This window comes from Phaenicophaeus curvirostris, chromosome 4 (assembly GCF_032191515.1).
Source record: "Phaenicophaeus curvirostris isolate KB17595 chromosome 4, BPBGC_Pcur_1.0, whole genome shotgun sequence".
Classification (NCBI taxonomy): domain Eukaryota; kingdom Metazoa; phylum Chordata; class Aves; order Cuculiformes; family Cuculidae; genus Phaenicophaeus; species Phaenicophaeus curvirostris.
Genome location: NC_091395.1, coordinates 76,947,493 through 76,960,903, shown reverse-complemented (window position 1 = coordinate 76,960,903; position 13,411 = coordinate 76,947,493). Strand labels below are relative to the sequence as shown.

Genomic DNA, 13,411 nt, shown 5'->3' with positions numbered 1-13,411 from the left:
CAAGCTGCACCAGGGCAGGTTCAGATTGGACAGCAGGAAAAATGTCTTCATGGCAAGAGTTCTCGGGCCCTGGCAGAGGCTGCCCAGGGAGGTGGTGGAGTCCCCATCCCTGGAGGGATTTAAAAGCCGGGTAGATGAGGTGCTCAGGATGTGCTTTAGTAGTGGACAGGTACAGTTGGACTTGATCTCAAAGATCTCTTCCAACCAAGTGATTCTATGATAATTCTTTCACATGAAAAACCGAGTATTTGTATAGGAAATACAATTTAGAAGCAGTAATTCCATTGTTTCACAACTGAGATGTTATCTTCTTTGGAAATGTTTCTCATAAAACTTGCCTGATGCTCGAGCACCTTTTTCCTCCCCACCTGTTCTTAGGGAACTGAGTTGTGGTATCAGCTGCCGGCAGAAGTGGACGCCAGCTGTTTAACTGCTGCCTCGGAGACAAAGCTTGGCCTCACTTGTGATCGAAATGACCTGACGGACTTCCCTACGCTGGAGGAAGGAACGTTGCCTTCAGCAGAAGCATCCAGCAGGTGTTCTCCTGGAGATGCCGTGCATGGCGTTGTGCTGGGTACATTCAAAGTTCCCTGTTGTTTAACTGCTAAACCATTAGGATTTTACTTTCCTGTTTAAATCAATCTCTAACCTGATTGACTTCTTTTAGTGAGAACTGGTGTTAGAAAATACGTTCTGTCTTATTTTGTTACCAAAGCCCATCCTCAAAATGAGACAGAGGGCTTGTGTGCCTGCCCTTGATCATTTAACAGGTGAACTGATCGTTTTTGGTCTCAGGTAAAACTGCAGTCCTGTTTTGCTTTAGAATTAATAGTAAACCTGAGTCAAGTGAGAACTTTTTGGGGTTCCCTTTATGTGAGGTGATAATTCTGTGTCCTTGAAATCTTTATTAATCTGTTATTCAAAAATCGTAAAAAAAATTAGCTTCAAAATAGTAGGTAGTCAAGTTGATATAATTGCATTGATAACATGTGAAGTTGTTTGCTAGTAGTGCATGTATTCTTGCACCCCTTTCTCATATATTCAAACTATTCTGTGCTGCTTCTGTGGTTCACTGGTTCTTACGGGGTTTCTTTATAGGCAAAAATGAGCAGTGGGAGGTGTCCCTGCCCACGGCTGAGGGGTTGGAACTGGATGGGCTTTGATGTCCCTTCCAACTCAAACCATTCTAGGATTCTATGAAATACAGGTTGAGAAGGTTTCCCATAGCCCTTCACAAATGTCTCTTATATCTGTCACTGCTTTTACATACACTGCTTCATGAATTCCTTTTCAGATGAAAGGAAGAACTGAGGAAATAGTTAGAAGTCCTGCACTGCTGCGAGATTTAAACCAAACTATCTGGATGCAGGGGTTTGCTTGTTTAGGAACTTAAAATAACAAAGACTTAGAAAAACAAAAACAGGAAGGTGGTAATTTACAAAATATCTAAGAAAGTTGATGTTTACACACTTCCACGGTTGCACTCACAAACACCAACTCTGTTTTGTTTTGTTTTTCCCAAGTGGTTTGGTTTCCCTGTAATGCAGTGGCCTGTGTGTAGTAGCTGTCAAGGCCTGGTGGTTTTGTGCTGTAATCTGCTGTTCTGCAGGGTGAACAGGAAAAGGAGCTGAGAATACCACATGCAGCAACCTTGTTGCTATCCTCTTGTTGTCCTTCTGCCAGTGAGTCATAGAATCATGGAATTGCTTGATTGGCAAAGACTTTGGAGATCGGAGTCCAACCGTACCTGTCCACTACTAAAGCAGATCCCTGAGCACCTCATCTACCTGATGTTTAAACCCCTCCAGGGATGAGGACTCCACCACCTCCCTGGGCAGCTTCTGTCAGGTCCTGAGAAACCTTTCCGTGAAGACATTTTTTCCTGATGTCCAATCTGAACCTGCCCTGGTGCAACTTGAGGCCATTTCTTCTCATCCTGTCACCTGGGAGAAGAGACCAACACCCACCTCACTACCACATTTCAACCAGTTGTAGACAGTGAGAAGATTTCCCCTCTGCCTCCTTTTCTCCAGGCTAAACAACCCCAGGTCCCTCAGCTGCCTCTCAACCCTTGTTCTCCAGCCCCTCGCTGTCCTTCTTGGAGTGCTAGGCCAGACTTCTATCTCTACAGACGGACTCTGGTGGCAAGGATACCTTTGTAATACTTTTGCGGAGGGAGCCGTTAAGATCCTGTGTGCGATACAAAAGCATTAAAGGGAAGAGCCGCACATTTTTGGGTCTTAAACTTCAGGTAATTCACTGGGCATCCCAAACATTTGCACACATGGAGTGAATCCATTGCTTTCAGTCTACACTGAACACTAAGCCTCACTACTAGCCTTTTTTCCTTTTTTTTTCCTTTTTTCAAACTGTTGGGAAGCTGAGGTGAGGTTCTGTTCTAGCACAAGGCAGGCGGTCTGTGTATGGCTGAATTAATTGCTGGCTGCTGTGGATTTGCAATTCCTGAGATGGTTTTGAAGGGGTTCTCTGCTTTATGAAATAAAACACTCTTGGCTATTTGATGTTTGGAGCTACAGGCAGTTTTGTAATGAAGAGCCATGTGTGCATCACACTGAGCTTCTGTCTGCTAGGAGCTGCTTAGGACTAAATAAACCCTTTTTTTATTGTTTGCTATGTAGGAAATTCAGGTTTAAGACAGATATTAAAAGTAGGAGGACATGCTTTGGTTTTGCCTCCATCCTCTGTATAGGAAAGTTGTATTTAATATATTTATGGTGTTTTGTCTATGTTATTGTGGTTTCCAGGACTGGGATTCATTTCTAATAGAATCATGGAATGGTTTGGGTTGGAAGGGACCTCAAAGCTCATCTAGTTCCATCTTCTTGCTGTGGGCAGGGCCACCTCCCACTGGATCCAGTTGCTGAAGGCCCCATCCAACCTGGTCTTGAACACCTCCAGGGAGGGATAGTTGTCAAAGTTTGCTTTTTAAATGTGACTGGAATTAAAGCCTAAAGCTTTTAATACCATAGAAAGAGTTCTGTACTGCTGGTATTTTGTTTGTTGCTCTCTAGCGAGAGTGCCGGTAGCTTCAGCCTTTTATGTAGGCACTTAAATTTCCAGATATGGGAGGGAAAGGTGAGAGGAAGGGAGGAACATAGGCTCTAATAAGAGTTTATTCTTTCTTCTCTTCAAAAAGTGTTTTGAATTTCACTTAGGAAGAGGGCGAAATTGCAGTGACAGTTGTATTGAGATTGTTCCTGTTACATTGTGGAACAGATTGACGAAGCCAAGAAGGTTTTGTTTTTGTTTTGCCTTCCTTTTCTATCTTCCGCAAATGGCAGTTTGACTCTGGCATTCAGAGTTGTCAGTAGGCTGTAAGATAAAGTAGCAACCCCAGCTTTGCTTCTGCAGCAAATTCAACTGTGAGGAAGCTTTTGACCTTCAGAGCGACAGCGGGAAGAATGACTGTTTTGACACAAGATGCTCAGAGTCTTGTACTGACGTCACTCGCTGCTTTAAGCATCGAGCACCTGCTTCTCTGCCTGCAAACCCTACGTTATGTCTGAGCACAATGAGCCTCTAACTCATTGTAAGCCTCTAGGATATGAGAGTGGTGATCTTTCTGCATCCTGAAGAAAATAAAAGTTACTGAAAACATTGGAGTTTGTGTGCTGTAAGATTAGAGAATGTTCAGAGAAGCCAGTGGAGGTAGAAAGAGTGACATGACTGGAGTTATATTTTAAATATGTAAGAAAGTCTTAGATATGTAAGAAGGTTGAGAGGGAATTCTCCCCCTCTACTCCTCCCTCATGAGGCCCCACCTGGAGTTCTGTGTCCAGTTCTGGAATCCCTGATGTAAGAAGATGGAACTGTTGGAATGGGTCCAGAGGAGGCCACAGAGATGATGTGCGGGCTTGACCACCTCTTGTGTGAGGACAGGTTGAGAGAGCTGGGGTTGTTCAGCCTGGAGAAGTCTTTAGAGAGACCTAAGAGCAGCTTCCAGTACCTGAAGGGGCTCCAGGAAAGCCGGGGAGGGACTTTTTCCAAGGGCCTGAAGTGACAAGATGAGGAGGAATGGCTTTAAATTAGAAGGTGGAACATTTAGGTGAGACATTAGGAAGGAGTTCTTCAGGGTGATGAGACCCTGGCCCAGGTTGCCCAGGGGAGTTGTGGCTGCCCCATCCCTGGAGATGCTCAAGGCCAGGTTGTATGGGGCTTTGAGCACTCTGGTCCAGAGGGAGGTGTCCCTGCCCATGGCAGGGAGGTTGGAATTGGATGAGGTTTAGGGTCCCTTCCAACCCAACCCATTCTAAGATTTCCCTTTATTTGCATTTCTGCTTCTTTACTCATCCAAGTTACTGCGCAGAACAACTTCACCAGCCTCCTAGATATGATTGTTACCCCTCAGCTTTGGTGCCCTGGTTAACTGTCAGCTGCTGAACTCCATATGGCTGCTTTTACAGATCTCTGCAAGCTGCTGCAGGGGACAAGCTAGAAGAAGTTTCCACTGAGGAAGTGGCTGCAGTGAACCTTGACTCTCCGCTTTCCTCTCTTTTCCTTCTGTTCCCTTTACTTCCTCTTCTACCCTGGCCTTGTCAGTCATCGGCTGCTTCAAGCCGTGATCCCCACCACGGTTCCTCTGACTGGAAGCCTCTGGGGAAGGCAGAGTTGTCAGCCCAAAGCAGATTTCTGCTGCACAGCAAAGCCAGAATCCTCCTTAGAGAAGCCAGGGGAGCAAGGCTGCCGGAAGAGGAGCCTGCTCTGAGAGTACAGCTTTGCATATTATTTAGTCAGGTGAAGCCTGGTAGTGAAAAGAACCTTCAGTTGCACCAGGGCAGGTTCAGATTGGACATCAGGAAAAAATGAGTCACGGAAAGGGGAGGCTGCCCAAGGAGGTGGTGGAGTCCCCATCCCTGGAGGGGTTTAAAAGCCAGATAGATGAGGTACTGAGGGATCTGGTTTAGCAGTGGACAGGTACGCTTGGACTCAATCTCAAAGGTCTTTTCCAACCAGATGATTCCACGATTGTTATCATCCAGCTTTGCATTGGAGCCCCATTCCAATGCCTCTTCTTGTTAGGTTGCTCAGGAGGAGCTTTTCATGCCTCCCTTTTTGGAGATGCATATTATTTCCTTTTCTATAAACTTCCCAAAGAGCAGGTGGCTTTTTTTTTCTTCATCTACGTTTTGTACTGCAAATAGTTAAGACAAAAGTGCAATGGAGGGGTCAATGCTCTTATCTAATAAAGAAGCGGGTTGTGTTTAAAGAGGTACTGGGTGCTGGAAAAACAAGACTCCCCACTTCAGTTTCTGTCGCGTGTTTGTGCCATCTGCACTGCAGATGCTCAAGTATAAATTTGGCTTCCTTTAGGAGACATTCGTCTGGCCATGTGGTGGAGCAGCTGCTGGGATAGAGGGGAATCTTTGAGGCTGTATTTCAATCGTATTATTATTTTTCTATCTGCTGACGGAGTGGGAGTTGAGAGCATCCAAATTTGGAGCCAGCTTTGCTGTGTGGTGTAGAATTATTTTGATCCGTATAATTATTCTCTTGCTACATAGTGTTCTAAAGTAATTAAAAAAATCTTAATTGGAAGTATTAGATTAAAAAATGAATCCAAAAGGTCATTTTGCGGTTGGGTTCCACTTAGCAGGTGATGTAACAGCAGTTGGAGGCAGCCTCAGGATGAAGCTGATGTAATGTAAACCTGATTCTTGTAATAGTCATCTTATCTGATATGATTACACTTCTGTTAGTGACATAGAGCGTAGCTGGTCTGAAATGGTCAAACTAATGAACCTAAATTAAATGAATGTGAATTCTGGCTCTGAAAGTCATGCTCTTGACGAGAAATAGCTTTTTTGCTTCAAAAAAGTCCTTACTTACCGAAGTATTGAATGTGATTTTTTTTTTTTATCCATTAAGCACGTATGTTATCCGTTCTACTTCATAGAATCAGAGAGTCTTATCAGATACAGCTTACACATGTTTGTTTTTTGTAAGTAACTATTGGAACGGGTCTAGAGGAGGCCAAGGAGACAGTGCTGGAGCTGGAGCACCTCTGCTATGAGGCCGGGCTGAGAGAGTTGGGGTTGTTCAGCCTGGAGAAGGCTCCATTGAGACCATAGAGGAACCTCCAAGTACCTAAAGGGGCTCCAGGAAAGCTGGGGAGGGACTTTTTCCAAGGGCCTGGAGTGATAGGATGAGGGGAAATGGCTTTAAATTGGAAGGGGGAAGACAGATTGGACATTAGGAAGAAATTCTTCATGATGAGGGTGGTGAAGCCCTGGCCCAGGTCGCCCAGGGAAGCCGTGGCTGCTCCATCCCAGGAGATGTTCAAGGCCAGGTTGGATGGGGTGTTGAGCAGCCTGGTCCTGTGGGAGGTGTCCCTGTCCATGGCAGGGGGGTGGAACTGGATGGGCTTTGAGGTCCCTTCCAACCCATCCTGTGATTCTACATTAGTGATGTCAGTGTCAGGCAGCATTTTGATTGACAGAAAGAAACCTGAATTGGGTATGTGATAAGATGAATTTAACAGATGAGCAAATATGCTTTGGCACAGGATTTTTTTTTAGGCTAGACGTTAGGAAAAAATTCTTTACAGAAAGGGTCATTGGACACTGGCAGAGGCTGCCCAGGGAGGTGGTTGAGTCACCTTCCCTGGAGGTGTTTAAGGCACGAGTGGATGAGGTGCTGAGGGATATGGTTTAGTGTTTGATAGGAACGGTTGGACTCGATGATCCGGCGGGTCTCTTCCAACCTGGTTATTCTGTGATTCTGTGATTAAGTGATGCCTTCACATCATTTTCACTGCTGTTAGCATGGTCTTGGGGTTGAGGGCTGTATTGGCTGTCAAAGCAGTTAAAGGTTTGCCAAGCAATCCTTCTTTATTACTGCGTTGTTATTTTTAACAGATACTCAGGACACCCAATTCCCCCCCTGCCTTCCACTCCTGATGTATTCAACACAAGGTCAAAGATTTTCGGATGAGATGCTTCTCCAGCCATCAGAAATGGATTTTATTCCCTTAAGGTAAGATAAAATTGTCTGGTGTCATAAGAGAATGTAAGCTTTTTTCCTCAGTGGCCATGAGTTGTCCTGCTTTTGATACCTAAATAATTGATCTGTTATGGCCTCAGAAATAAGACAAAGGTGTGTTTTAGTCTGTTTGGTTTGTATAGAAAGAAGGCTGTAGGAGAATTATCATCTTATTTTGCCTTCAAGGAGTTTGAACACTGGAAACCAGAACAAGCCTCTTCTGAACTATCATCCTTAATGTACCTGAAGAAACTGTGGAAATGAGTATCTCCACCCCCTGAGACCTCTTTTTAGCTTTCTGAGACTTTGAAAGGAAAGCTGTAAGGGAGGCTTTTTCAAGGGCCTGGAGCAATAGGATGAGGGGGGATGGCTTTAAATTGGGAAGAGGAAGATTTAGATTGGACGTTAGGAAGAAATTCTTCACGGTGAAGGGTGTTGAGGCCCTGGTCCAGGTTGCCCAGAGAAGCTGTGGCTGCCCCATCCCTGAAGGTGTTCAGGGCCACGTTGGATGGACCATGGGCAGCCTGGTCTAGTGGGAGGTGCCCTTGCCTGTGTTGGGGGTTTTAACAGGATGGACTTTGGTCCCTTCCAGCCCAAACCATTCCATGATTCTTAATTGATTGAAAAATAGTTGCTAAGCCCCAGTGATTTCTTTGAGTGAAGTTCTACGTCGCTTCTTCTATTGAAGCAGAGAACGTGGATATAGAAATAAAAACCTTGACTAGAATTTCACTTTTCTTCCCTCCTGTAGCGGAGTCCCTGATATTTCTGGTGTGTCTGAGGAGCGTTCAAGGCCTTCTCTCACTCGTGAAGCTGTGTCAGATGCAGAATCTCCTTCCGACGTGCCCAGTGACTGCTTTACTTTGTCCCAGCATCCTCTCCCATACGCACACGTGGAACCTTGTGATGCCAGTTGTGGTGGTGGTTTATCTCAGGAACCCTCTTTTTCTGCACGACAAGATGAAGACTGTAAAAATGATACTGATGAAAAGGTATCAATTCCCCAAACAGGTGACTGTTTAGCAAACTCCACTTCCCAGGTGGTGCTGAGTGAGGCAAAGGGACTAAACCCAAGGGATGCTCCTCTTGCAAAACAGACCTGGAGCCCTTCCGTAAAAGATGAACGTTTCTCCTGTGACAACCACATACTAGCTGCTGGTTTAGAGCTTTTGGAGAAAGAAAAAGGATTACCGAGGCACGATGAGTTCTCATCTTCCGAGAACTCCTCTTGTAAATCAGCCCTGACTAAGTATTCAGCTAAAAGTGAACGAGAGGTGCCAAAGGAAAAGGTAAAAATGACCGAGAGTGAGGTAGAAGGGTGCACGAGACAGCTGGAGAAAGAAAAGGCGACTTCTGAGCTTGGTTTCTTGAGCAATTTATCTGATGATTTGAGGAAGGACCATTGTAAAAATTCAGATGCTCAAGGTGTTTTTTCTGCAAAGCCTTTTGAAACGGGTGAAGGAACGTCAAGGGAACACGGAGTGAGTTTAAATAGCTCTGAAAGCATGAAGTTTTTGGCTGTTCCTGAAGGACTCCAGGGAGCTTTCCAAGATCTCCAGCAGAAGCAACTGTCTCCTGCAGTGAGACTGGAGAAAGAGGAATTTCTCTCTCCTGTGACAAGCACCACACCTAAACAACTGGTTGTGACTGGCATGGAAGCTCCTACCTGCAGCGAGAATGCCCCGGTGGAAGCAGAACCCGGACCAAGCAGGGGCGAATTAACTAATTCAGATTTTTCCATAGAGAGGGGACATAAAGTTACAGGCATTTCCCCTTCATTTAATCTTCTTGTAGGCGACGGCTCATTCTCTGGACACCTTGCTCAGCCCAACTATCAGTCCACTCCAGGGATATTTCTAAAGAAAAATGCTAAGGTAGAAGAACTTGGGGTCCTTGTGATGAAATCAGATCTTCAGGCCTCTCCTTCATGTTTAAAGGAAGGAACTTCAGGGAACTCATCTGCCAGTACACCTGTATCTGAGAAGCAACAGTCACTCCAATACGCTCAGAAGGAAAACAAGGAACATTTTGAGGCCTTAAAATCAAAATATCCCCACACTGGAAGAATTCAGTCTCTCCCATCACTTAATTTCATGGAGAAGGTACAGGCTTGGAATGTGAGCCAGCTGGAGATGTCTAATGCATTGGCTTCCCGTGACCCAGGTGGAGTTTCTCTCAGAAGGAAAGCCTACAGCACCATTGCTTGTTCTTCAAGCCATAGTTTGCCAATACAAGGAAGCAGGAGAGACCCCAAAGATTCTGTTGCTGCTTCCCCTAGAGTGACAGGGACAGGTTCCTTGGGAAGCTTGTGCTTTCCCAAACAAGACTCAGTGCTTGTCCACCCTCTTACCAGATCTCAGTCTGACAACGCAGTCAACGTTTCCAGTAGGAACACGTCCTTGCCTGAAGTTGTCCTGCCAGCAAACTCAGCAGAGGCCGTGCAGCCTATAGGAGAAGACAGGGACATTTTAGGAGTGTCTGAAAGTATTTCAGGAGGCTCCACGATACAGAAGTTTACAGCTGACATCATTCTTGGACCTAGTAGTAGAGATTCTGAAAGTACAGGACGAAGGTCAGACCTAAACGTGCTTGTTTCAGGTGGAGGAGTTGTTCAGCTGCTTAAAGAGGGTGGCAACTCTCCAAATGATAACCAGGAGAATTGTGATGCTCCTGAAAATCAGTCTCGCAACCTAAATACTCCTCCCGGCTGTGTTGGCATGGACAAATTCGATGATGTCTCACCAGACAGTTTGAACCTTCCTGCTAGTCTTGAGGAGAGCAGCCAGGGGAAACCGGGCTCAGCAGGGTGCTCCTCGGTGGATTCCAGGCACTTCTCCACCAGTGTGAAAGAGGACAACTTCATCCCACTCAAAGCAGCTTCTTTGGAGAGTCCAGTGAAAGAAGAGCTTAATATTGAAGAAAGGATCCCGGTGAGTTTGTTACCCTTCTTTACCTTTTGATTTTAGAGATATTAGAGACCACGCAGCTGTCGAGGAGTGAGGAGGACAGAAGGTGTTGCAGGAACAATGAACATGCTTAGTGTGCTTGGTTTCTGACATCCAGTCATGTCAGGGACCTGGCACACTATCGAAATATGAAGAAATATGTGTTTTATCTAAGCCTAGAAAGATCTTAAAGGACCCTTTGTAATTGATTCTGCTTTTAAAATCCAGTTTCAGGTTTATCCTGGTTCTTTTAGTGAGGCAGACCCTACCAGAGTCATCTGTGGGTTAAAATGAAAGGTTTTACATTGGTCTGTGCTACTAGTGATTTCCATCCATGATATTATCTTAAATACAGAGGTGGAAGACATAACTTTTAGGTAATATTTAACATGGGTGAGGAAAGGTTTGTTTCTTCCAGGCGTGGGTGATAGTACAATAGTAACATCATACTGTCATGTGTGATGTGGGCTTGCAGCCCAGAAATCAGCAGTGTCCTGGGCTGCATCCAAAGCAGCGTGGCCAGCAGGGCCAGGGAAGGGGCTCTCACCTCTACTGTGCTCTGTTGAGACCTCACCTGGACTCCTGTGTCTAGTTCTGGAATCCTCAACACAAGAATGAGATGGAACTGTTGGAGCGGGTCCAGAGGAGGCCACAAAGACGATCTGAGGGTTGGAGAACCTCTGCTAGGAGGCCAGGCTGAGAGAGTTTGGGTTGTTGAGCCTGGAGAAGAAAAGGCTGTGGGGAGACCTCAGAGCAGCTTCCAGTACCTGAAGGGGGTCCAGGAAAGCTGGGGAGGGACTTTTTCCAAGGACCTGGAGTGACAGGATGCGGGGGAATGGTTTTAAATTGGAAGGGGGAAGATTTAGATTAGATATTAAGAAGAATTCTTCACGATGAGGGTGCTGAGGCCCTGGCCCGGGTTGCCCAGAGAAGTTGTGGCTGCCCCGTCCCTGGAGGTGCTGAAGGCCAAGTTGGATGGGCCTTGGAGCAACCTGATCCAGTGGGAGGTGTCCCTGCCCATGGCAGAGGGGTTGGAACTGGATGGGCTTGAAGTTTCCTTCCAACCCAAACTATTCTGGCATTCTGGGAACAGAGTGCAGGAGAAAAGAGGTTGGTGGCTAATGGTGGTGGAACATAAAGGACACAACCACAGAGCATTGTGTTAGTGATAAAAAGTGTGCTCTCTTTGGTAAGACTTATAAATAAATTGGCTACAGCTCCTCTAGCAGAGCATCCAGGAGCCAGTCCTGAGCTTCCAGACTCTTTCCAAGGATCAGGTTATAATTATCCAAACATGAGGTTTGGACTCAACTGCTGACTAAGGAAATGCGAGGCTGCAGAGGAGAGAGCTGAACTTCACCCACCCACGGATCTGCAATAATAGCAAACCCAACAGAGAGCTCCTTGGCAAATCAAACTCCTTTTTTCTTTCCATAAATACTCATTTTACTTGTTCACTTTTATGCCTTAGACACCGGAAGTGTTCTTGATTCTTCGTACGTTGCTCGATAAAGCTGTTCGAAGCCTCTGCATACCCTTCTGCCCTTACATCTTGTGTGGCTGATGTAGATTTCTTCCCATCCTTCCCCATTTGAGCGTGGTGGAGAAGGACTTGGAGTGCTGGTGGATGAGAAGCTTGACATGAGCCAGCAGTGTGTACTTGCAGCCCAGAAGGGGCTTTGGGCAACCTGGTCCAGGGGTAGGTGTCCCCGGCCATGACAGAGATTGGAACTGGGTGGGCTTTGAGGTCCCTTCCAACCCAAACCACTCCATGATTGTGTGGTTGTAGCAGCCGTGTTAATGGCAGTGAGGATGTTGAGTGTTACAGAAAATGAAATGCAGATTTATGTTAATGATAAACATGTAATTATCTTCTGAGTAAGTGGCTGTTCCTCACACAAGATGACTTTCATAATCATTAGGTCTTTGGAGCTGTGTTTTAGAAGTACTCTGCTGCGAGTTGTCTCTGCAAATGTATATTGGAGCAAATGTAAGTGTTGTAGGGAGGAGATTTTAAATGAAACTCCTGAGATGTAAATGTTGTCTCTTACCTCCATTTTTAACAATTATAGTTTGACATATTCCTCAGCCTTAGTTGTGAGGAATTGTGTTCTCATAAGTGACCAACAAGGTAAAGGAGAGGAGGTCATAAATGGTAGTTAGTGACAGAATCAAGGAATGGTTTGGGTTGGAAGGGACCTCAAAGCCCATCCAGTTCCAACCCCCTGCCATGGGCAGGGACACCTCCCACTGGATCAGGCTGCTCCAAGCCCCATCCAACCTGGCCTTGAACACCTCCAGGGATGGGGCATCATGACTTCTGGACAACCTGGGCCAGGGCCTCCCCGCCCTCATCATTAAGAATTTCTTCCTAAGATCTCATCTAAATCTTCCCTCTTCCAATTTAAAGCAATTGTCTCTCATCGTATCACTCTGTGCCCTTGGAAGAAGTCCCTCCCCAGCTCTCCAAAAGACATTAAGGCTCAGGTTCTTTGTGTTTAAAGGTGACATGGAAAACGTGTGCACCTTCAGAATCCAATGACGTGATGCGAGAGTGCCATGTGTCACTTATTTCTTCTTTTGCCAGATATATCTTCGCAACCTCGGCATTGATCAGTCACCTGGGACCATACTGACACCGTTTCTACCCCGAGGACCCATCAGGGAAGTGGAATTTTCCCCTTCAGAGCTTCGAACGCTGAAGGACTTCACTGACACAGGGACGAGGGCCACTGCACCTCCACGAGGTATGGGGAGGACAGACCTTGTGCTGTGCAAGCCCTGGAGAACATGGAATTCAGACTCACCTCTTAGGTTGCTCTTGGTCTGTAGTAGCGTCAAGTGTGTTTCTTCTTGTGTGATGCTCAGTTTCCTTCATAAAATCATAGGATGTTTTGGGTTGGAAGGGACCTTAAAGCCCATCCAATTCCTGTCTCTCTGCAGGGACACCTCCCACTGGATCAGGTTGCTCAAGGCCCCATCTAACCTTGGCAAGGACTTGGAGTGATAGGACAAGGGAGAAGGGCTTTAAATTGGAAGGAGGAAGATTTAGATTAGACATTAGGAAGAAATTCTTCATGCTGAGTGTGGTGAAGCCCTAGCCTAGGTCACCTATGGGGACTTGTGGCTGCCCCATCCCTGAAGGTGTTCAAGGCCAGGTTGGATGGGGCTTGGAGCAGCCTGATCCAGTAGGAGGTGTCCCTGCCCATGGCAGTGGGGTTGGAACTGGATGGGCTTTAAGTTCCCTTCCAACCCAAACCTTTCTGTGGTTCTGTAAGTCAAGTTCTGTAGTTTCTTTTCATGTTTATTTAGGCCCCTCACTCCAAGGACATCGAGGGGCTGGAGTGCGTCCAGAGAAGGGGAACAGATCTGGGGAAGGGTCTGGAGAACAAGGGTAATAAGAAGGGGCTGAGGCACCTGGTGTTGTTTAGCCTGGAGAAGAGAAGTCTGAGGGGAGACCTCATCAC

General features: G+C 46.1%; 1 protein-coding gene across 1 annotated transcript in view; it reads left to right on the top strand.

Moving 5' to 3' along the window:
- ALMS1 (ALMS1 centrosome and basal body associated protein) overlaps positions 1 to 13,411 on the top strand; it is a 62,317-nt gene that overhangs the window by 18,489 nt on the left and 30,417 nt on the right. The window contains exons 3-6 of the mRNA XM_069856588.1: positions 379 to 574; positions 6,876 to 6,993; positions 7,751 to 9,929; positions 12,532 to 12,691. Coding sequence (XP_069712689.1) covers positions 379 to 574; positions 6,876 to 6,993; positions 7,751 to 9,929; positions 12,532 to 12,691 — 2,653 coding nt within the window. The remainder of the gene's footprint in view (positions 1 to 378; positions 575 to 6,875; positions 6,994 to 7,750; positions 9,930 to 12,531; positions 12,692 to 13,411) is intronic.